Genomic DNA, 23,456 nt, shown 5'->3' with positions numbered 1-23,456 from the left:
ATGTGGTGGAGCTGCGGTAAATCCTATTGTTACAGTGTCTCTTAAATCTACCTGGTTTGTAATCCAAATCTATTGTAACATGGGGCCTATATATATATGAGGTAGGTATACCCTAAAAGACCCGAGATTACTTAATTGATTCCTAGAATTACATCCCCACCAAAAGGTCCCTTCAGGTATATAAGCAAGAGGAGTTGTTCCAATTTGTATACACAAATGGTGAATCGAAGTGCCAGGTGCCTTAGCTTAGACCAATTGAAGTTTGTTACTTGCTGAAGAAGTTCCGGTAAGTACTGTTATATTATCTGTGTAAAATAAACAGTGAGAAGTTCAATCGTCGTAATAAAATTTTATATTACCGAAATTTCACTTTTGAAATTTTTTACTTTCGAACTAAGATGTGTGGTATCACCTTTTAGTCAGGTCAGGTCAGGTATACATTAACACTGCAGTTTTGTGTAGCTTTACAATGTTATTTTTAAGACAACAGTAAATTTCGCGCTTCTTATAGTACAAAATAATTTTTATACCGACATTTCGTAATTGTGTAAATAAAACTACAATTTTTGTTTATTCTTTCAGATACCATCATGTCTGCCGATGAATCTCAGGCCGAATTTAACGTCGATTACATCTACCCGGGTTTACACTTTTTTCGACAATTGGAATACGGTGTAGATTTCGAAAAAGCCACCGTTGAGCAGCGTATTCTCGAACTTGTCGCAAAAATCTTCAATTCCGACAACCCTCCAACAACAGATAACGTTACTCCGTGCATAAACATTCCTCGACGCCTAACTTATCTCGTCAACAAACCCAACCTCAGAATCTATGGACAACTGTGGCGATGGACACACATCCGTAAACTCAGAGCAGAAAGAGAGTTGTCACAATTTAAACCCGACAGAACATGTTATTCAGCAATTCATGGTGAAATTTGTCTCAATCCATTACACTACTTGAGGAAGAGCCGATCAACTTCAGGCCTCGCATGGTGTCCACCTCTTCATCCGTGGGCGACCATCGCGTATTACGAAAAGTCTCGCAAGTTAGAAACTTTTCAGTGTTTTCCACCTGAGATTCGTGTAACGTTTAATACCGTGCCTGGAGTAGGGTGTTTCAATTTGGAGGGAATTCAAAACGAGTTACGAGAGGACGAAGTGGCCAATACGAGAAGACAAATAGGAGACGGAATTTTTCTATATTATGAGAATGGGCAGGTTGTTGTGCAACTGTTGTCTGACTCGGGCGTTTATATCCAATCGATTTATTGTAATAGGATAAAAAATCATGGAGAACATACTCTTCATTGGTTACAATCATTTGATTTAAGATCTATGAAACTGATGGATGATGATAAATTCCATATCTTATTGGATAAGGCGGTACAAGAAGGAGTTGAAGCCGTCTATGAGCTTGCAAAGATTTTTACCATACGAGTAGTTTTTGTGGACTACTGGAGTACGAATACACCGGTTACAGATTACAATTGTTGGATAGAGATACGATTATGTAGACAGATGAACTGGTTAGACAACGCTTTGCGACAAATGGGGGCCCCTTGCGTATAAACTCCATTAGTGACATGTTTTTAACAATGTACGTAGCATCAATTTTATAATAAAAGTTTTATTATGTTTCCTTTCTGGAATTACATTTTTTTTGTGTGGTGACTGGTGCTATTATTAGCCAAAAGAAAAAAAAATGAGAAGAAAACTAATGCAAATAAAATTTGTAAACAACGTGGAGAGATGCCAATCTCGAACATAAATCCTGAAAATTGTGATCCATTATCTGACACAACTATTTGCGGAATACCTAATCTACCAAAAGTATTCTTCAAGTGTTAAATCGCAGTATCAGCTGTAATAAATAATAAATTTCTCTTTCCTTAATTCGTATAAATCGCAACCTATTTTCTGCCATGGAAATTTTGGAACAGTAGGCGATATTAACGGTTCCCTAAAATTATTCCTGCAATACTTCTGACAAGCTTCACATGACATGACTTTATTTTCTATGTCGCGCTACATACCTGGCCAACAAAGTAATTGCCTGGCTTTTAAGAAACATTTTCTGATCCCTAAATGACTCACATGAATAATATCTAACATATTTTTCTCTAAGGATCGTGGTACTACTAAGCAATTTCCTTTATGAATCAAATCGTGCAAGAAAAATACTTAAAATGGACATTGGGATTGGAAAAGTGTACGCTGGGGTATATAATAAGAGAAGAAACAAAAAGAGAGAAAATGAGAGTGGAAGCGGGTAAAAGGGCGGTTCGGTTTGAACAGAAGTTTAGTGAGAGAGGTGATTGTGAAATATTGCAAGAATGTTGAAAAGAAATAAGAAAGGAAGGGGGAAAACATGTTCGGAACGAAAGAGACAAGTATTATGAAGGAAAGAAATATGCATGTGAAGAAATAGGGAGAATGAGAGAAATGGGAAGGAGCATGAAAGAAGAACCGAGTGTAAGAGATAAGGATATAGATAAGCAAGAACGCAGATCGAGAATATCGGAGTCTAGATATAATGCAAAGTATAGAAAAATAGAAAAGGAAGAAGTACCAAAATATAGACACACAAAGAGAGAGAGAGTATAAGGGGGAAAAGAATGATGGGGAGATTTAGGTGTGGGATCAAGAGAAAAAGAATAATTTTTGGATGGATGAAACTGACAGAAGGTGTAGGATATGTTGGAGGGAGGGAGAAACAATAGCGCATATGCTGGAAGGATGTGAAGGATTGAGAGAATCGAAGGAAAGTTCTCGATGCGCAGGGAGTCCCACTGAGCCCATAACGCCTTGAAAGAGGGTGACTCGTTTGATATTTCCGACCAAGCTGGCCGTTCTGCCCCAACTTCTTTCCATTTGAGCAACGGTCTGATATCCACGTCCTCTTCTTGGTCTTTTCTAAGCTGAGCTGTAGTCCATTCTTCGTCTTCGGTGACTGCAGTCCTCCCACAGTTGAATGACGTTTCACGTTGCTCGATCTTGTCGCAGTGTTTGCAGTTCTTACATAGTCTTCTCGACAAAGAGTTCGCATTATTGTGGAGCTTACCAGTCCTGTGTCGAATTTTGAAGTGATACTGTTGGAGTCGTTAAAGCCATCTTGTCTTTCGGGATTCTTCATCTGAAAGAGCCATATGAGGGCTGCGTAATCGGTTCTAATCAGGAATTCGCGTCCATAGAGATACTTATGGAAGTGTTCAACAGCCCTGACAATCGCCAGCAACTCCTTCCTCGTAGCACAGTAGTTCTCGGTTTTCAAAAGTATGCCGCTGAAGTATTCGATGACTTTTTCTTCTTTGTCCTGCACCTGTGACAATACAGCACCTATTCCGATATTGCTCGCGTCCGTGTCCAAGATGAACATTCCCGATGATTGAGGATAGGACAGAATAGGACTAGAGCATAGCGCGTTCTTCAATCTTTTAAAGGCGGCTTCACATTCAGCCGCCGAATTAAACTGAGACTTCAAATCCATCAGCCTGTGCAGAGGAGCAGCAATATCAGCAAACCCGTTGACAAACCTTCTGTAGTACGTACACAATCCCAAGAAACTGCGGACTTCGTGTTTATCCCTTGGTCTTGGCCAATCGCGAATCGCGTTGATTCTAACTCAGTCTTTAGTTGGTGTTCAATTTCCTCTTTTACTTTTTCATCCATCAAGACCACATTTTCTCCAACAAAATTTTCCACAACCTTCAAATTTGTTTGTATGTCCTTCATTTGTTCTTTAATTCCCGTGATTTCATTTTGGTTTGCTTCCACTTCCATTTGGAATTTTTCACTTAGGCTGGTGATTATGGCATGTTTTTGCTTGTCTATTTTTTCGTCCGTCTTTTCCATCCTTCCATCCATTTTTTCGTCCATTTCTTTGTTTCTTGCCTCCATTTTCTCGTCCATTTTTTCGTTCATTTTTTTCATTTTCGCGTTGATTTGTTCGCCTCTTGCATCCATTTTTTCCATTCTTGCGCCCATTTCTTCCTTCATTTAGTTCCCCATTTTTTCCATTCTTGTGCCCATTTTCTCGTCCATTTGTGCAAGCATAGCGATGATCTTTTCCTCCATTTTCGCAGCTTGAGCTCTCGTCTCGATAGGCATAAATTGTTCAGAGTTCTTGTCCGATTTGCCCAGATGTCGTTGTAATAAAACCGGTTATTAATTTTAGATCCCACTTCTGACACCAGTGTTACGTTTGACGGGTGAATAATTAATCCGGCGTAGGTTAAAAACTCAACAATTTATTCCTTTAACTCGAATTACACTACCAGCTATAACAGCGATAACTTCGCAACTTAAACGCATTCGCTCATTCGACTCTTGACTAAATTATTAATTAATCATTCCCGATGGTGGTCTTTATTTATCCATATTTCGGAGATCCAGCTCTTTCTCGAATTAGGTATTCGCGACTTCCGCTTCCAGGCTTTTCGAACTCCGTTTTACGTACTGTTTTAATCACCTGATCACCCCACATTAGTATTCACTGTACCTATCCAAAGTGATAAACGTGTCCGTGCAAAAATATTGATTACGTCTTCACAAAATTTTTTCTAATTGAGAAACTCATTTGAAACATACGCGTAGCACGTTTCTTTATTTAAACTTATAGAGGTTCTTTTATTACTATTATTACACCCTTGATATTTAAATAACTGTTATGAACGTGAAACCGTCATATGATAACTTTAAAACATCTGCAAGATTTCAAAGCATTCAGGATGCAGATTCAAAATTAAATTGCAAAATGTTTTTTATATGTAGTTTTGATTTATTTTCGAAAAATCTGGACGTTTCGGGTAAAAACTCAACACGGCGTGATAAAATACATACATAGGACTATGTTATTTTATAGAATTTAAAACCCATTTACTATGTACAATTTTGAAGTGACGTCATCACATTATTAGTGGGGATGATTAGGCAAATTTAGGTTAGCGTTTTACCATCCACACGATATTCCTAATACAAATACAAAATTTCACAATAATCGGTCCAGTACTTTCGGAGATTATCTGTCTAATAAATATCCGGGACGGCAGACAGACGGACAGACAGACGTAAACGAGCGACATATTTCTTCGTCTTCTAGGTGTCATGAAAGGTCGAGAAAATGTAAAAGTAGAGAGTCGGTCGACGGACTCAATTACAATATTTCCTTTGGGAAGTAAAAAACACCTTTGACAGGATTCGAAACTTTGCAATTCACCAACAAGGTTTCTCTAAATGGCTCGTGAAATATTGTAGATTAATTACAATTACGACTTAAATAATAGAAGTTTGGAAACGTTTATATAAGGAATCCAAATAAATTTATTTTCAGTTCAGAGACATCCGTCATACGTGCAGTTTAGTTCATAATTTAAGTCCGTTATTATCGTGTTTTCCCAATAAGCTGTAATTATTTAAGTAAATAATTGTAAAGTAGAATTAAGTGATACATGTGAATAATCAATAATCAATACTCAAATCATAAATAAGTAATCAGTGTTAGAATAGGAATAGTGAATAAAAAGTAAAGTTCATTTTAAAAACAGGTTTATTTATCAATAAACTTAACCAGCAGTTAATTTTTGTTATAATTGGGATTTTGACTTATATTACATAATACCATAATATAAACTGACTTTTAAAAGAGTCAAGAATTGACCGTTGTATTAATACAAAATACAATTATTTCTTTAATATTTATTTGTCTCATCTTATTCAGTTAATGGATGCACTAATTAATTAAAATCCTAGCAAAAACAAGTTTGCCTTAGTTCGTTATAAAACCGCATATACCGCAGGATTGCGTTATACAAACGCTAATTCAATTTTTCCATAAAAAAAAAAACAAATTTTTCATTCGAATTTTTATGCAATATTTAAATCTGTCAAGGCTCACATATTAACAAGTTTTTTTTACTATTTGAACTAATATCTATATATTTGAAAAAAGTAGTTGATAACAAGTAGTGTGCGAATACCTTGACCTGGAATGTCATCGACTTTCTTGCACAATTCTCCAAAACAACAATCTTAAGTTTAATTACAATGTTTCTTATTGTCAAATGGAAAGTGATCAATCCGGTTTTTAATCCACAAATTTTAAATTCGTTTCATCCGATTTTATTTAAGAATCTATGTAATACGTTAATTAGAGCTTCAGAAACATACTACGGAGAAAATGTTATTTTATTTTATTTTATTCTATTATGTCTCCAACAGACCGGAGGCCCAATTACAGGAGACAGGACAAACACAACACCCAGAGGCAGGGCGGGAATAGAACCCACGACCCAAAGTGTGGCGGGGAAGCACACAGAAGAAGTGCTTCCGACAATTTGGCGTTCTACCTTAGATATCGTTTTTAAGGATTTATTTTTGGAAATATTATAGTTATTTATGTATTAAGGGCATAATCAGGGAGATTGTGGCACGAGGGAATGTTTAAAGCCCGACGAAGGAGGGCTTTTAATTTCCCGAGTGCCACAATCGACAATTATGCACGTGGTACATACAACGTTTTATTCTATTTTAGTTTCTAAACTATTTTTAACGAAATATTGAGTATTTTCGGCAAGACTGTGTGAAATGTGCCGATGCGAATTTTAATACATAGCTGGCTATTATTTTGATGTTGTTATGGATACCACGTTGATTATTTGATAATTCGTTTTTCAAAATGTAAATTAAAGAAGCGGAAAACGTTCATTCAAACGAAAGTTTAGAAGAATTTGAAGTCGGTCAGGTAATGATTTGATAAAATATCATTTTTCCAACTTAAGAAAAACGTTGAATATCGAAGCGTGTTTGAATAATTAATTGATTAGTGTAAATGAACAATCAATTGTTGCTTAGCAATTTTTGACAGATTTGTGCTAAAAAGGCCAATTTAAGCCCGCATTTGGGTGCTTATAAATAAGATTATGGTTCTAAAATAGAATAAAAAATATTTGACACCTTTTTGTAATTATTTTTATATTTTATTTTCTTTTACGTTTTCTCGACCTTTCATGACCCCCAAAATACGAAGAAATAGGTCTCCCGTTTCCGTCTGTCTGTCCATCTGCCGTCCTGGATTTTTTAAAAGTAACATTGGGGGCCGTGCATTCAGAACTACTTTCTAGAAGAAATACTAAATTTGTACCGGATATCGTTAGGTATTACATTTTTGTTACATCTTACTCTTGATACTGGACCTTGGTATGTACTTTCAGATTCGAGGAATCACAGAAATTGAAAAAAATTGTAAAAAAAATTTATAAGCAACTTAAGAAAATCATATATTTGGAAACAAATTTGTGTATATAATCGACTCAGTTTCGGTTCACGGAGATTTTGTTTCTAGCATTCCCATCAGAACTATATATTATTATGATATTATAATTATCTTTATAATTTTAAAAGTTATAGTTAAAATCTATATTTTTATGAAAACTAACTCTTGCGGTTTAGGAAGCAATGTCAATCCACAAATCGGAGAAAAATCCACATCACCAGAGTTACATGCCTCAATTTTAAAATTTTTCACCACGGTAGCAACAAATAAAAACATCATCATTTTTCCTAATTCCTCTCCAACACACATTCTCTTGCCTGAAAACATTACGTTATACTAACTTGTTCACACGACCGCCAATTCGATTTTACCGGTCTGGAAAGGAAGAAATGCTTCTAATTGCAGAAATCTTCCTTCATCGTCTAAAAATCGATCAGGGGAAAATTCTTCAGGATTCTTCCAAAATTTCTGGTCCATATGAATTGCCCACAACAGTGACAAAATCATGCTACCTTTTGGTATCTTAAAATTTTCTATTTGTATATCTTCTAAAGCGTAGTGAGGAAAACCTAATGGTACCACAGTTCGAATTCTAGACACTTCAGAAATAGTGGCATGCGTATACGGCAAATTTTGTAAATCTTCCATTTGTAGAGATTTGTTTTGTAAAACCTTATTAAGTTCGTTGCGTACTTTATTTTGCACGTTTTGGTACTTTGCCAGGTACAACAGAACCCAGAATAACGTATTTGAGGTAGTTTCAATGCTAGCACCAAACACATCGAATAGCAAAAACTGCAACTGCTCCGTGTTATAAATTTCTTCAGAGTCACACTTTAATTTCTGCTGAAAAAATGCTTCGATGAGGTTTAAATATTCGTCCTCAGAGTTATTAGAAGAACATTTTTCTGCCATTTCGATACATTGGTTTTGAATATGATGAACGTCCTCAACATATTTAGTAAGTGAAGAAATTGTGTGTTTGTACTGTGGAAGGAATCTGAAAGTACATAATAATAATAATACAGCAATTGTGAGTTTTTTTCGGCTGACCGTAAAAATGGTAAAAAATTTATAGGACCTCCAACAGCTAGTAGCTTTGTAACTTTATCATAGCTGTCTAACAAAGTTTTTCGAATTTTGTCCCCTCGGTTAAATGATTTTCCTAGAAACATGGTACTGGCTACACTAATTACATAATTTCCTATAGCTTCTGAGGGATTCAGATTTGTTTTTTCTCCTTGACTGCTTAATAACTGTAAAAATAAGAAAATGTGTAATATTTTAACACTGCTTAAGTAAGTGTAAACTTACTTCCATAAATTCTTCTACATATTTTTTTATAATATTTTCTAATATTTTCTTTTTTGATGAAAATTTGGCTGCACCCGATGTCCTTAGAAAATTACTTACAAATTTACGTTGATCCCTCCATAAGTGCATAGGTGCATACGCAATTCCTATTTTAATAAAAAGGTTTTACACATACGTTTAATAATATTTGATATACTGTAACCTCATTCGAGATGCACCAACTTTTATGACTGAAGCGGCTTAAGCCATACCACCATTATAAGTCAACCTGGCTATTGTATTACTTAACTCAGTTCACAGCTACATTATGCCAACAATGGACAGTAATAATCTTGCGGTTTGGGTCCACAAAGCTTACAATAGCCAGTTTAACTTATAAGGGTGTTTTGGCTTAAGCCGCTTAAGTCATAAAAGTTTTAACAAGTGTATCTCAAATGAGATTACTATAAGCACTATTTTAAATAACTCACCCTTTCCTTTAAACACACCGCTGAAAACATACATCGGCGGTCTTCCTAATGCCTCGTCTTTAACTAAAATTTTTTTTAATAATTTTGCATCAGAAATAACGACTGCTTCCAGTAATCCTAGTTTAATGCTATAAATAGGGCCATATTTTTGTGCAAGTTCCGTTAATGTCAAGTAAGGTAATTTTGTATCTAGCTTGTGTAAACAACCTAAAATGGGTAAGTTCCATGGCCCTGGAAGAGATGCAGTTTTTCTGTGAATATATATACACAATAAAAATAAGGCCGTGGTGGCTACTGCAACAAATAGTGCTGTAGTTAACATCTAAAATGAACATATTATACAGTTTTCGTTTTATGCAAGTACAGTACCCACTCACCTTGTGTTTAATTTTAATTTTATAAATAACCCTATTTGTGGAAAAACACTAAGAATTTATTATATACATATACCGAACTGATTTAAAACGGCATACTACATTTGTAATTTTGTACCGAACATCATTTTTCGTTTCACGTAAATTTCTGTGTAACTTACACAAGTCTATGTGTTTATCAACATCGCGCATTATTGTGATTGATCGACCTTATTCTTTTAAGCAAATTATACAAGGTCAAGTGACTCTTTCAAAACCTGTTAAGCATATACTTTTTATTACATATAATGTTGTTAATATCCTTGGAATTCAAGAAATAATCTCAACTCAATTCAATTAAGTGATATTTCATTTTATAATAACTTGGTTTACCCCATCTACCTCGTAAACTCATAATGTTCAGCACTAGAAGTTATAAAATCAATAGGCCCGTCCTAAAGTTGGGTAGGCAATATTAATTTAATACGATACGCGTGATATTACAGCCCTGTAAATCAGGGAAAATATGGGAAATTCCATTCAAATGCAAAGTAAAATTATTCTTCTTTAATATTATTATTTTTTGAGGAAGCTGAATTGTCAATTATGTACCAAAAATCTATAATCTTGATCAAATTCATTGTCACTTAAGCATCAACAACGAATGAAGTGGGATATTAATAATAATAACAATAATAATCAAACTACATATTTTAGTATACTGAGGTGCTACAGATTCAAAAATTGATCGAGGGTTGTTTCGACAGAACTTTGCGCATTTTCTAAAAATTATGAAATTTGATTTTGCGAATTTAATTGGTTTTTTTAATGAGAACCCCTATGAGTTAAGATAAAATAGACTCCCATAGTTAATTCGTTTTACAGCCTTTTTCGAACCATAGCTTTTCCAAGAAATTTGTACCTGCCTGCCAGACTGGGTACAGTAAACTTCGGATTTGCTCTGACAGGTTCTTTATCTGTACAATAAAATTGGCGAAAGGGCTGTAAAACGAATTAATTTTATGGGAGTCCATAAAATTCTTACAATTCTAGACAAACTTTACAATGCTTATGACCTTTGGTGAGGATTGGTTAGGAAATCCTATTGTATGTTTATAGACACTACTTAGAAAGTTAGAGCCATAAAAACGGAATATCCTCAGACAACCTATAGGTACCTGTGTACTGAAAATTTTCAAAATGCAGGAACAAAATATGTATTTGATTGATCATAAACTTGTCATTTACAACGTGAGATAGAATAGCGCATGAAATTTCGATCTTAAAAAAGTAACATTAACCCCGACAATAAAAAAATAAAATTCGCAAAATCTCATTTTATAATTTTTGGAAAATGCTGGAAATGTTTCGTTGTGTGTATTTCAAGGACGAAGAAAGTTCTGTCGAAACAACCTTCGGCCAATTTTTTATAGAAAGTGAAAAACTCTCGGAGGCCCCTTCTATGGATTTTTTTATGAATCTTAAGAAATATCAGGGGCCCCTTGTGCCATTATTTTAAATAACTAGCGAATGTCAAATTTTGACTTGATTCGGGTATTTTTAGGCTCCACTCTACAAGTTTGTTGTGGGGGTAGTTTTTAACGGTTTCTCCGAACGGATTGAAATTTTGAATCAACAATCTTGGTATTGAGAAATAAGCAAATATCGAGTTTTAACTTGATTGAAGCATTTTTAACCCTCAGTCTGCAAGGTTGTTTTAGGGGTGATTTTTGAGGGTTTCTCCGAATGGGGTGAAATTTTGCATCAATAATCCTCGTATCGACAAACTAGCGAATGTCAAATTTTGACGTAATTAGAGTATTTTTAAGCCCTAGTCTGCAAGGTTGTTTTAGGAGTAGTTTTTAACGGTTTCTCCGAACGGGTTGAAATTCTGTATTAACAATCTTCGTAATGATAAATAAGCAAATCTCGAGTTTTGACTTGATTGGAGTATTTTTAACACCCAGTCTGCAAATCTTTTTAAGGGTGGTTTTTAAGAGTTTCTGCGAACGGCTTGAAATTTTGACTCAACAATCTTCGTACTGAGAAATACGCAAATATCGAGTTTTGACTTGATTGGAGCATCTTTAACCCCCAGTCTGCAAGGTTGTTTTGGGGATGATTTTTGAGGGTTTCTCCGAATGGGTTGAAATTTTGCATCAATAATCCTCGTATTGAAAATCTACCGAATGTCAAATTTTAACTTAATTAGAGTAATTTTAAGCTCCAGTCTGCAAGGTTGTTTTGGGGGTAGTTTCTAACGGTTTCTCCGAACGGGTTGAAATTTTGTACCAACAATCTTCGTATTGAGAAATAAGCAAATGTCGAGTTTTAACTTGATTGGAGTATTTTTAACCCCCAGTCTGCAAGATAAACTGTGGTCTGCAAATCAGAAACGCCGGATGGATTATTTTCCATGCGTTGTTGAACAACATCCAACACTTCATTGGTACATAATGTTGGTCATCCAGCACATGTTTTGTGGTGGACACTTCCCGTTTCACCAAATACTCGCACAGTGTTTCTAACAACGTTGTAAAATTTAAAAACGAGAAAGTAAGTCTGAAAATTTTTGCTCGAACTCTTGTAAAACATCACCATTGTTCTAATGCCATTCTCTCTCAATTTGGTAGATAACCGAATAAATTTTGAATAACGATTTACCGTGATTACGATAACCTTAAAACGTTTGTCAGAGCATGCGGTTTTGCAATTTCCAAGTTAAACTGCAAAATGTTGTATAGTTTTGATTTTTTTTCCAAAAATCCGGATACCTAGAGTGGAAACTCAACACGGAGTCGTACCCCACAAGGCGTACTTTTTTTTATAAAATAAAAAAAATATTCTAAATTTTGGAAATAACATCATCGCATTCGTGGTGAGTTCTACCATCTACATGATATCCCTGATACACATACAATTCGGCAAAAATCTGTCACTAGTTTCGGAGATTATTCTTATTTTAATTTGTCCTGTTTGTTTGAACCGTACCCTAAGTATCAAAGGATTCGGAGATTTGAAAGAGTTGGTCGATAAGGTTGTGCGAAGTTTGATATCTCCAGGCAGGAAAGTAACCGATTCTTGTGCCTCTCATCAGTGTTACAGCTGCCAGAAAGTGACGTTAACTTTTTATTATAGTAATTGGAACCAAAAACGATTTTTCTTAAGTATTCTTATTAAATAAAACAAAAGTCATGCTTCTAAATTGTATTGCCTCTAAGTCCATTCAAAACATTTTCAGCTACAAATTTTCGGAATCTTTTTAATTAACTGGGCCATGTATATCGATCCTGTCACTGAATTTAATTGTAACATCTTGGACCCTCATGTTGGGAGTTAAGAACTCCTGGAGAGTATCTACTCCGTTTCTAGGCAACCTGTCGAACGGGTAACCCATGGCACGGCGATCTGGGTACATCTTGTTCTTGATACCACAATAACTTCCAGCGTCGTTGCACGTTTCTCCGAGTTCTTCTGCGACCTTGTCGTCTTCATAATTGGAGATCATCACGAAGAGCTGGGAGGCGAAACCTTCCGGAGTCCCCTTAGGGATCAACATGTGGTGGGGCCATCCACAACCACAGAAGTTGAACTCAGCTGAGGACTCTTCTTCTTGGAATTTACGGAACGTTTTTTCGAAAGAAATGGTCACTGTGGACTCATGGTCCTCGCGGCTGTAGATTTTCTGGCCTCTCTCCACTACAAACCCAAACAGATATTAAAAATGGATTACTTAATCTGAAGACTTACAGTCAATCGTAAATTTATCTAACTCGATAAACATGATCTTCTGATCCCTGAACGACCACGGCTTTCCCGTTTCGTCATACTTTGGCGCCAAGAAGATTCTGCAGGTGCCTTTTTTGTTAGAGTTGGAGTGGTTGTTGACGGTGATCTTGTAAGTGAAGGGCTGGTGCTGCAAGTGCTTGAATCTCCAGTAGATGGGTCCTTTGGTGTCGAAGTCCAATCCTTTAGACAAATCCAGATCTGTTTTTTGCCAAAACGTGCTGAAAGTGTTGTTAGGACTTTGGTGCGACTGCACTTCGATCGCGCTCACGGTGATACCAGGATAGTTGAGCTGGCTTTCGCTGTAACGCGGCAGAGTGGCTTTATATTCTTGGAACATGTCGTCGATATATGTGTGCCATCTATAGAAAACTGGATCCCGCATAGCCATCGCCGAATCACCCATGACACCTAAAGATTTAAGGTGACGATTATCCGGGTCGTGGATGTTCCCGATGAAGTCGTGACCTGTGTTGTGGAGATCCCCATAGAGGGTGCGGTTATGCGACAAAGCGCTGGACTCGATTATGTTACCCAAAATGTCGATACCTTTGCTTTCAGTGAGGCTGATAAGGCATCCGCGTTCCTAAAAGTCTTATTGTCAGTCTGTGCATGACGGTTCTTGGAGTTTTACTTACGTCGATTACGCTCCCGTGGTGAATGGCGGCGTAAATCTGGTCGCTCCACTTCTTCAACTCGTCAACGTAGCGCTTGTCCTCTTCTCTGTCCAAATCCTGGAATTTTTGGTTGGCAACCCGTGCCGCGTACGACATGCCCGTCTTCAAGGTCCCCAGCTTCGGGAAATAAGCTTCCTCTATTTCCTTCGTCCAATCCAACTTCTTGGTCTTCTTCAAGTCGTTGCACAATCTTTCATAGTTGTATCTCGCGATGACCTGCTGGTGCATATAGTAGAACAGCTCCCCTCTACGATCCTTATCAACGATTTTCTTAGTGGCCTCCACTTGGGCTTCAGTTTTGTCCTCCAAGTCGCTGGTGCCATGCGGATACACCAAGTGCCAGTGCCAGTGATGCAGGTTGACTCCCATATCTTCCCTGAAATACATCAGCCGGTGCTCCACCTCTTTGTCGGACACCTCCTCGGTCACCTCGATGGGCTTTCTTGAGTTCTCAGATATCAAGATCGCCTGATCCTTCAGCTCAGCCAGTGCCTTGGCGTCCACGAACTTGTCTGGGAAGAATTCCACGAATGTCGGCACCGCCATATCCTTGGTGTCCGGTCGGTGCAGCATGGCCACCGTCAGCGCGTAGTGGAACAGGTAGGGATTCAAGCAGTCCCGGGCGCACATTGCTGTGAACAAGAGGTGGTCTAAGTCGGGCATATTCCAGAAGATGTCAATGAGTTTGCCAGCGAGCCTGCGATGCTTGGGAATGAACAGCGAAAAGTTTTCATCACGCTTAAGTTCGAGAATTTCATCAAACGAAGGAATGGGCGTCCTTTTGACTTCGACGAGCTCTTCGGCGTTTTTGTCAAAGCTGTTGCAGTGACTGACTCCTAAACACTTGTAACGTGGGTTGACTTTGAGGTATTCTTCGCACACTTTGAAAGCAGTTTTCTTGGGGCCCTTGGCGATGAAGACGGGCTGGTGGGGTCGCTCGAAGAGGAGGTGGAAGTTTCTCTTGAAATTGGACATCGTCGCGTAGCTAAAGAATTATTTTTGTTATTTTTATTTTTTAAAAATGCAGTAATGTACAAAATAGACTTATTTAAAGTATGCAACCAACAGTACACGATTTATTCATATACCGTGAGTTTTTTTTTTATCTGAACATAGGAACAATGTTAAGTTGGTTGCATACCTGCTTGTAACAGATTGACCTGAACTTTTAAAAACTGAACATAAATATCTAATCGAGATTTAGGATATGTCAAAGATATTGCCATTGACATTTGGCACTACTGTCTCCATGTTAAGGATTGTAATAAGTACAAGTTTAAAGAACAGAAAATTTACGTTATCGACCTTTTTAAAAAAAATTCGTCAAAAATTTTACTGTAAATGTCATCGTTGACATGGCCTACTCCTCAATTATTACGAATCTTATGTGATCTTATGTTCAGTTTTTAAACCCAACATACATACACGACCCCTATGTTCAGAGAAAAAAAAATTCACGGTATATGTACTTATTATTTATTTATTACCGACTTGTGTTTCTTTACAATCAGTTTTTTATTTTTATTTAGTATTGGGAGAAATTCCCTGCTCCACAATTATTTGTTTCTCTGACCTCAGGGCCTTCAGAGGAAATTTTGAAAGCGCCAAGGAAAATAAGGAATTCTTGTACGAGTACTATCGACCTTTTTTTAAATATTTCAATGTGCTATTAAAAGAGTCTGAAATTCCTAATATATGAAATAGTTATTTATGTATTAAGGGCATAATTAGGGAGATTATGCCACAAGGGAATATTTTAAGTCCGACGACGGATGGTTTTTAATTTCCTGAGTGCCACAATTGACAATTATGCCCGTGGTACATACGTTTTATTCTATTTTAGTTTTCAAAATATTTTTTGTTGCCGATGCGAATTGTAATATATACATAGCTGGCTATTCTTTTGGTGCCATGGACACTACGTTGTTTGTTTGTTAAATAATTCGATTATAAAATGCAAACTGAAGAAGCGGAAAACGTTTATTCAAAAGTTAAAATTTAGAAAATTCATTTTAATCAGAATTGAAATAGAACGTGTTTTTAAATGTATAAATTTGAAACAGAAATCATTTTCATGCGAAGAAAAATGAAGTAACTAAGGTATCCAATATTTGTATGTTATTCTAAAACTAAAATTATTTACAAATCTAGCAAACATTTTGCTGTTTACACTCTTTTTATGCAATACTGAAAATACTTTGAAAACAAGGCAATAGTTTAGTTGTAAGTACCATCGAAAATTTTTAAAATCATTTGAAAATGTTAGAAATTGTTAAATTTTGTATGCAGTTTTCATAAATTTAAAAATGTAGAAATTTGAAGATCACAGTAAATATGTATAAATTAAAAACTATATCAACTTGTGAACGCACACAATAGAAAAAAATTTAATCGAACAATACTTTTAAATCTACTGATTTTTGGCAGTATTGTGTAGACGCAGTAACTATAAACTAAGAATTAAAATAAAAATCAAAAATACTCACATTACAGCAAACTTTGCCCTTTAATGTGGTGAAGATCACAATAAATTACGATATGTTATTACACGAACAATATGCAGAAGTATGAGGAACATATCAATTCCGACGATATATATTGAAAAAAAATATCTTCCTTATTTACATTGAGCATTTCAGAAATCCGCTAGGATTAGTTCAGATTACGAAGAATCCGGGCTGTGGCCTCTAGTTTCAAAAGAATTGGCAGTACGAAAGAGGGCGCTTCAATTCCAAGGACGGAGTTAAGACCTCCCCACTACTGAAAAAAATTCTAGCCAATAATTCCGAGGAGTCAAGGAATTTTCCTCCTCGAACATAAACTCGGAGGAATGTTTTTTGACAAAACGTTGTCGCATACAAAATTTTCTCATAAAATGTACTGGAGTAAAAAGTGAAACTCATAAAAAGTCCCACAGAACGTTTTTGCGTGAAAGCTGTTAAATGTACGAAGATTAAATTAGTCGTTTGGGTTAGTTACGAACTGGTCGCTCCCAGAATATTTTTTGATGTTGTTCACGATATTCTATTTAAAAATTACTTTCGGTATGTTAAAAAAGTGTAACATTTAACATTAAAAATTGGATAGCTACTGTCTGGAGGCAGTAACGATACAATATTTTTCACTTTATTTTTTAATATCAACGCAATTTGTGATTGAGAGTAATGGAGTAGCTTTTTAACATTTACCGAATCTGCAGAAATTTGCAGTTATTAAATTAACACTAAATAGCAAAAAAAGTAATACTTGAAGTTCTTGTCAATTTAGCAAGTAGATAATTCATTACCATATTACAAAAAAATGCCACAAATCATAAAAATATTTTTTTTAAAGAGGTGCAAGATCCTGTGGTCTTATTAGCCGACACATGTTAACTAATTAATTACATATAAATTAATCTTTCACTTACAAATTATTAAATTCGAATTATTTAGGTATAGTAACAAATGTTGTACAAAAAATTATTTGCACACTTGAATTTAGCCCCCACATTAATTATTATTAATTAATTACAGATAATCATATAAATAAACAAATGATAAAGTGGAACTGCTATTACTAGAAATCATTCGTTATCGTAACTATGCTAAATCGCTAATCAGAATTCATCTGTTTATAGCCACCAAAACCCTGATGACATCTCAGAACTTAGATAAGTACATTTTGCTTGGAATTTTTTATGGTGTGATATTTTTTATTTATTGTTTCATAATGTATCCCTACATAATGTTAATGATATCTGCATATGCAGGTTATCCTAAAAAAATATTTTCTAAAAAAAATTAATTTAAAATTTATAACGCATTTTTTTATTGTTTTGAGAAGACACTAACATTGATTAAATGTTTTCAAAACGACTAAAATGTATTTCTACATAGAAAGATATACTCCTAACAAATATCGTGCATTTATTTAAATTTCTGATCTAGGCAGGCTAGGCTTTAGAACCGTATGTACATGTGATGTTACAATAAAAAAATATATAAGAATAAAAAACAAATTCCTCTATTTTCCTTCTAAAGAAATACTGTTAGCGTTGGTGGGGCTGACAAAATTTTTTAAACAAATGACTAGGGACCTTAAACGTCAATTTAAATATTGTCATTGTAATTTCACCGCGACGGAATGCAAACGAATTTTTTGATTTTTTGATCCGAGCTAATCGTAAATGATTGCCTAGCAAGACAAGAACTCTCTCCTGATCTTTCCAAATCTGCAGTATGCAGACTAGCAGCTAGAATAAATTTATGGTATTTAAGATCCCACATTTTATTCCTAATCTACGTAACAATCTCCTCATATCCTTAGTGACGGTAGGTGCAAAATACAGGGTTTCTATAAATGATTATAGAGTAGAAGTAGGTCATGAACACGCATCTGTATAACTGGTTGCCTAAATGCTTCATATCTGTTAAAAAATTAAACTAATTTATTACAATAAAAAGAAACAATTTATTGCGGTTAAACATCACAGTAAATGTTGAAAATGTTCATCATTTTCTTCAAGGCACATGTTCACTCTCTTTTCAATTTCAAAAATGTTCTGTAATCCTTTCGTCAGTGCCCATTGTTCATCTTCAACGGGAACTCCTGACTGCTCAGGAAATTTTGTCAAAGATGTTTGCGAATCCTGCTCAAGTCGTCTCAAATCATCAACAACTTCCTCAATACTGAAGGTCTTCCACGAGATTTCTCGTTGTTGACACTGTCAGTTCGAACAAATTTGTTGATTACATCTCTAATGTGAGCCTCTAACGATGTTTCTTGAATTATTAAATCACGGTAATTGCCAGATATTCATGCTTACAAGCGGTTACAGAATACACATACTCTTCGTTTGCGAAGTTTTGAAAACGACTGTTTTATTGTTTTGAGCTTGGATCAACGAGAATTACTGTAATTCACGCTTGAAAAACGTTAAAACAATAAAAACGACGACTTTAAATGACAGTTACAAATGACATTAATGACAAGTGAGAACTCTCACGATGAATTAACGAAGCATAATTTCAGCGAAGCGGGATTTTTGAAATCCATGACCAACTACAGTTCCTAATAAATGTTTGTTCATTGTAGCATTATTTATATAGAAATTCTTACTGAACAAAAACTAAGGATATTAGTTGACTAATTTTATGACAGACTGTGCTGATTTACTGCTACTTTCCATGTGTAAAACACATTTTTGGTGTACTCAATAGAAAAGCGCCATTTTGTTTTAAGGAAAAAGTAATAAAGAAAAGTGCCACTTTTCGCGTTAGTAATACTTTTTCAGTTAACAACTATCCAGCATCATTGTCTCATCTGCTTAATTTAATTTTTTTCTTCTTCCCCATTCATTAAAGCAATTATTTGTAACACGTTTCATATTTGGCTTACGATTTCGCAAGTAGTATAGACTAATTATATTTGACATCATTATGTAAGGAGTTATTTGGCAAAATTTTGAGATGACGTAATCAATTTTTTGAGGAAAAAGTAGATACATTTTGATTAAAAATTTAACGTGCTTATAATAATTTCAAAACGTGTGCAAGATTTCAAACCATCTGGTTTTGCAGCTCCCGATTTAATGAATAAAATAAAATGACTTTAAAAAGTCCTGAATCTTCTATGATTTTACTGTTGTGAAGAATGTATTAATTATGTTCTCAAAATTAAAATTTGTACACAAAATAATTTTCCTGTTTTGTTAACAGTGTTTATATTTATATTTGTATGTTTGTATCCGTTGATGCAATATATTTGTTCTGTTGTTATCTACATACATATGTCAAGTGTGACAAGCCCAAACAAATATTTGTGAAGCAATAAACTGGTTTTACCTGCAATTGCATTTGATGCCATAATGTAGTAGTTTGTTTGAACTTTTATATTAAATAATCCGCAAATCGCTTCGACCGTGACCAAGTTTTGTCACTCTGAGGAACTATGATTTTAAATTAATTTATAAACATAATTGTTCTGGTCGGTTGACAAAATCTTCTTCGAAATTCCTTGTTTTGTAGATAACTCATTCGGAAGCGCAAAAATACGGCACATTATATATCACAAAAATTTGGTGATTTTTAATTCCTTGTATTTTCATTTGTCACTAAATTTACTATCAATATCCTAGTTTGATTCTAGTGAAACAGCATAATTCCGTTGTAAATAAATTTGTAGAGGAAAAATCTATCTATCTATACGAGATTCATGCAGGAGCTGTAGTGCAATGTCTCAGTAAACAAAGAGATTTTGTTGCCTCTTTGAAATTAATCACAATTATTTAACAGAAGTGACAGGCTTTTGACATTGTAGTTTTTTTTAATTTTTACCATTAGATTATTTTCGTGTAGTTACACTCTGTTGTTAAATGTTAACTTCATTTCTACATTGCTCTTTCAATATTTTTAAAACAAATTTTTTGAAGGGCAATTTGCCTAGTAAAGCTTTTTTAAGGGTAAGGCGTACTGTAGAAATTTCCGATTTTTACATTTTATTCTGTTTTTGTTGTAGAAGTTCTGTTGATAGGCACCTGTTGAACAATTTAGAGCTAAAAAGGTAAGAGCCGGTTTACAAAGATCAGTTAAATATTTGATTAGGATTAAATCTTTAATATTTTAATAATGCGTTCAAGTACCACGTGATCGACTCTACCCCAATTAGAATCGTTAAACACCTCGACAACCTTGTGAGATTAACTTAATCTCAGTTAAAATATTGTATAAACCGACCCTAAATGTAGTTGTTGAACGAACCAGTTTTAACAAAAAAAAATATTCAGTTGGACAAATTATTGACAATTACGTATTCTTTGGGGCAAAACACCTTCATCATCGTGTTCTATTATCGGAAAGGTACGGTTTATTCAGTCAGTGCCTCTAAAAAGAGTAAGTACTCAGCAAAATTTACTGATGAAAATGATACTGAACACACAGCCGTGGTTGGCAGATTTGTAAAAACTGAAAGCGTGAATAAAGGCAAATCACTTTAAAGATTTTTTTCTAAACAACACTTTTATTGTAAAAATAAAATTATATCTAAGAGCATCATTTTTACAAGCGGCAAAATTTTTTAATCTAGAATGATCTTTTTCCAACGAGTACCTACTGGATGTATGAATGATTTATAGACCCTCTATTACAATTACAATGTTACCATCTGGCTTATTCACTGATAAGAAAAAAAAATAGATGCTTCTCCAGGGGGATTATTTAGTTATGAATTTGTAGATTAACAACAGAAACTGAGTGTACATTTTCTACAGGGATAAAAAACAGATTCAAAAAATTGGTCGAAAATTCCATTTGTTCATAATTTAGTTCATTATTGTACTATAAATAGTCGATAATGATAAAGTAAATTGGAGTTAATTGTCAAGATGTATATTTGTTAAATTTTTAATAAGAATTGTCTAAATTTAGTGACCAACTTTTGCACATGAAATTATTTTTTTATGCAGATTTACTTTGACTTGCAATGTTACTTTTAATTATATCATACTTGCTATGCTTATGCATGGTTTATTTTATTTATTTATTTTTATTTCCGTATCGGCGACGAGGGTTTCATTTTCATTTGGAAAAATTCTATGCTGTCGAACTTTTGTCTGACTTTTGTCGAGTCAACAAACTAATAGCAACAACGACACGTTGAACAAAGCATACTACAAACACTTAATTTTTTTTATATTTCGGAATGATAAATAAGAAAAAAATATTTGTAAAGCAGTTGACCATAGAACATTTTATTCAACACGTACATAATCAGTCGGCCCAACTCGTCCATAAACTGGGCTCGTCCAGCAAAACCTTCAATTATGTATTTGATACGTAAATGATATTTTATGTGTTTTATTTTAGATATAAGTGTTTATCTAATTTAAATTTACTACTAGTTATTACATGACCACGCTGTATTTGCTGTCGTTCCCCTGACAACCTGTAAATACAAAATATGTATTTCCATCAGTTGAATGTCTGTTACTATTCGGAGGTCACGGAAAAACCCAATGCCGTACCTATTTATCATAATGTTTGTAACAAATATTTTTACAGACACAGCGCACATTATTTTTGTTTATTTGTTGACGTTATCAAGTCAAAGCACTCCTCAATAAGCCGAATTCTCAATATGTTGTGATCACGGTACTGCAACCAGATTTAAATCATACGGAAATTATTATTTGTCATAGATTAGACTGTCCTACAGTCGTCCGAGATATTGGCTTATATTAGCAAAAGCAATGACCCAGTTTTTGTTTCTTCAAAGCAAGGAATTTAGTTTTAATCACGACGAGCTTTCACTAATCACCATTTCTCCTGTAATACGCCGCTGTAAACACGAGGTGACATAAATGAAAATGTTAGTGTTGAAAATTATCATTAAGTAGGTATGTAATATGTTAACATATCATTTGCATACGCACATTAGATCTCAACTAGTTTCCAACTTGATTCAATCGCATAATCTTTCCGTTTGTAAATTTTAAATTCTTAGTAACAAAAATTATATCGAAGGTTGTGAGAAAAAAAAATTATCGATAAGGAGATAGATTTAAGATATGTCAAAGGCTTAATCCATAAAAATAAATAACATGTATGTGAGTTTATGAGAAATGTGTTATTTTCATTTCTCGCAAAAGTGGCTTGTAAAGAAAGTGATAATCATTAGTCGGTAGTGACCGATAGGCGCTTCTAATTTGCAGACCACAGTTTATCTTGCAGACTGGGGGTTAAAAATGCTCCAATCAAGTCATCAATCAATCAACATTTGCTTATTTCTCAATACGAAGATTGTTGATGCAAAATTTTAACCCGTTCGGAGAAACCGTTAAAAACTACCCCCAAAACAACCTTGAAGCCTGGAGCTTAAAAATATTCCAATCAAGTTAAAATTTGACATTCGCTAGTTTTTCAATACGACGATTATTGATGCAAAATTTCAGCCCATTCGGAGAAATCCTCAAAAATCACCCCCAAAACAACCTTGCAGAATGCACCAATCAAGTCAAAACTCGACATTTGGTGATTTATCAAAACGAGGATTGTTGATACAACATTTCAATACATTCGCAGAAATCCTTAAAAAAAACAGACAGATATATTTTATTGATTTAATCAGGAACTACAAAACTGAATGCTTTGAAATCTTGGAGATGTTTTAAAGTTATGATAGGCATGGTAAATTTTTAGTCAAAATGTATTTGCCCATCCCCCTAAAAAATTGATGACGTCACCTCAAAATTTTGCTGAAAAAATACTATCTTAAATGTGTAAAGAATGATGAGTCTATACTTGTGATTATCACTGCATTAATATTTTTTAGATTTGCTTTTAAGCTTTGAGTCAATTAATTTTATTTATTAAATCAAGAATTGCAAAACTGAGTAGTTTGAAACTTTGCAGACGTATTTGTCTTAAATTACAAGTACTATACAGGATGTTCCTTTTATCTGTTTACTCCAGACCATTTTTGCATAGGCAACATATTATACACCCCAGAGACGACTTCGTCCAATTAATTTTTTTTTTTAATAAGCTATCATAGCAATCACAAAAAATGACAAAGATGTCAATGGCAAATAATGACAAAATTGAAAA

The 23,456-nt window shown here is 34.6% G+C and overlaps 4 protein-coding genes across 4 annotated transcripts; 1 reads left to right on the top strand and 3 right to left on the bottom strand.

The window, feature by feature from the left end:
* Positions 1-1,571, top strand: LOC135135766 (mothers against decapentaplegic homolog 5-like). The gene is made up of 2 exons (XM_064064888.1): positions 1-16; positions 583-1,571. Exons 1-2 carry the CDS (start codon positions 1-3, stop codon positions 1,569-1,571), a joined length of 1,005 nt encoding a protein of 334 aa, XP_063920958.1.
* A 288-nt stretch (positions 1,572-1,859) lies between these two features.
* On the bottom strand, positions 1,860-3,998 carry LOC135135765 (uncharacterized). The gene is made up of 5 exons (XM_064064886.1): positions 3,625-3,998; positions 3,064-3,565; positions 2,683-3,016; positions 2,097-2,182; positions 1,860-2,027 (listed from the first exon to the last, which is right to left on the bottom strand). The coding sequence occupies exons 1-5, from the start codon at positions 3,996-3,998 to the stop codon at positions 1,860-1,862; spliced, it is 1,464 nt and encodes a 487-aa protein (XP_063920956.1).
* Positions 3,999-7,251: 3,253 nt separating this feature from the next.
* Positions 7,252-9,618, bottom strand: LOC135135932 (cytochrome P450 306a1-like). The gene is made up of 6 exons (XM_064065051.1): positions 9,434-9,618; positions 9,057-9,378; positions 8,587-8,732; positions 8,326-8,528; positions 7,644-8,272; positions 7,252-7,589 (listed from the first exon to the last, which is right to left on the bottom strand). The coding sequence occupies exons 2-6, from the start codon at positions 9,376-9,378 to the stop codon at positions 7,414-7,416; spliced, it is 1,476 nt and encodes a 491-aa protein (XP_063921121.1). The 5' UTR covers positions 9,434-9,618; the 3' UTR covers positions 7,252-7,413.
* Positions 9,619-12,601: 2,983 nt separating this feature from the next.
* LOC135135871 (phenoloxidase 1-like) lies at positions 12,602-16,470 on the bottom strand. The gene is made up of 4 exons (XM_064064991.1): positions 16,359-16,470; positions 13,834-14,857; positions 13,160-13,781; positions 12,602-13,108 (listed from the first exon to the last, which is right to left on the bottom strand). Exons 2-4 carry the CDS (start codon positions 14,845-14,847, stop codon positions 12,672-12,674), a joined length of 2,073 nt encoding a protein of 690 aa, XP_063921061.1. The 5' UTR covers positions 14,848-14,857; positions 16,359-16,470; the 3' UTR covers positions 12,602-12,671.
* Between the last annotated feature and the right edge of the window lie 6,986 nt (positions 16,471-23,456).

This window comes from Zophobas morio, unplaced genomic scaffold, assembly GCF_036711695.1.
Source record: "Zophobas morio isolate AGI-343-1 ecotype UQ-CSIRO unplaced genomic scaffold, CSIRO_AGI_Zmor_V1 ptg000025l, whole genome shotgun sequence".
NCBI lineage: Eukaryota > Metazoa > Arthropoda > Insecta > Coleoptera > Tenebrionidae > Zophobas > Zophobas morio.
The sequence above is the reverse complement of the archived record's forward strand: the minus strand, read 5'-3'. Positions and strand labels throughout refer to the sequence as shown.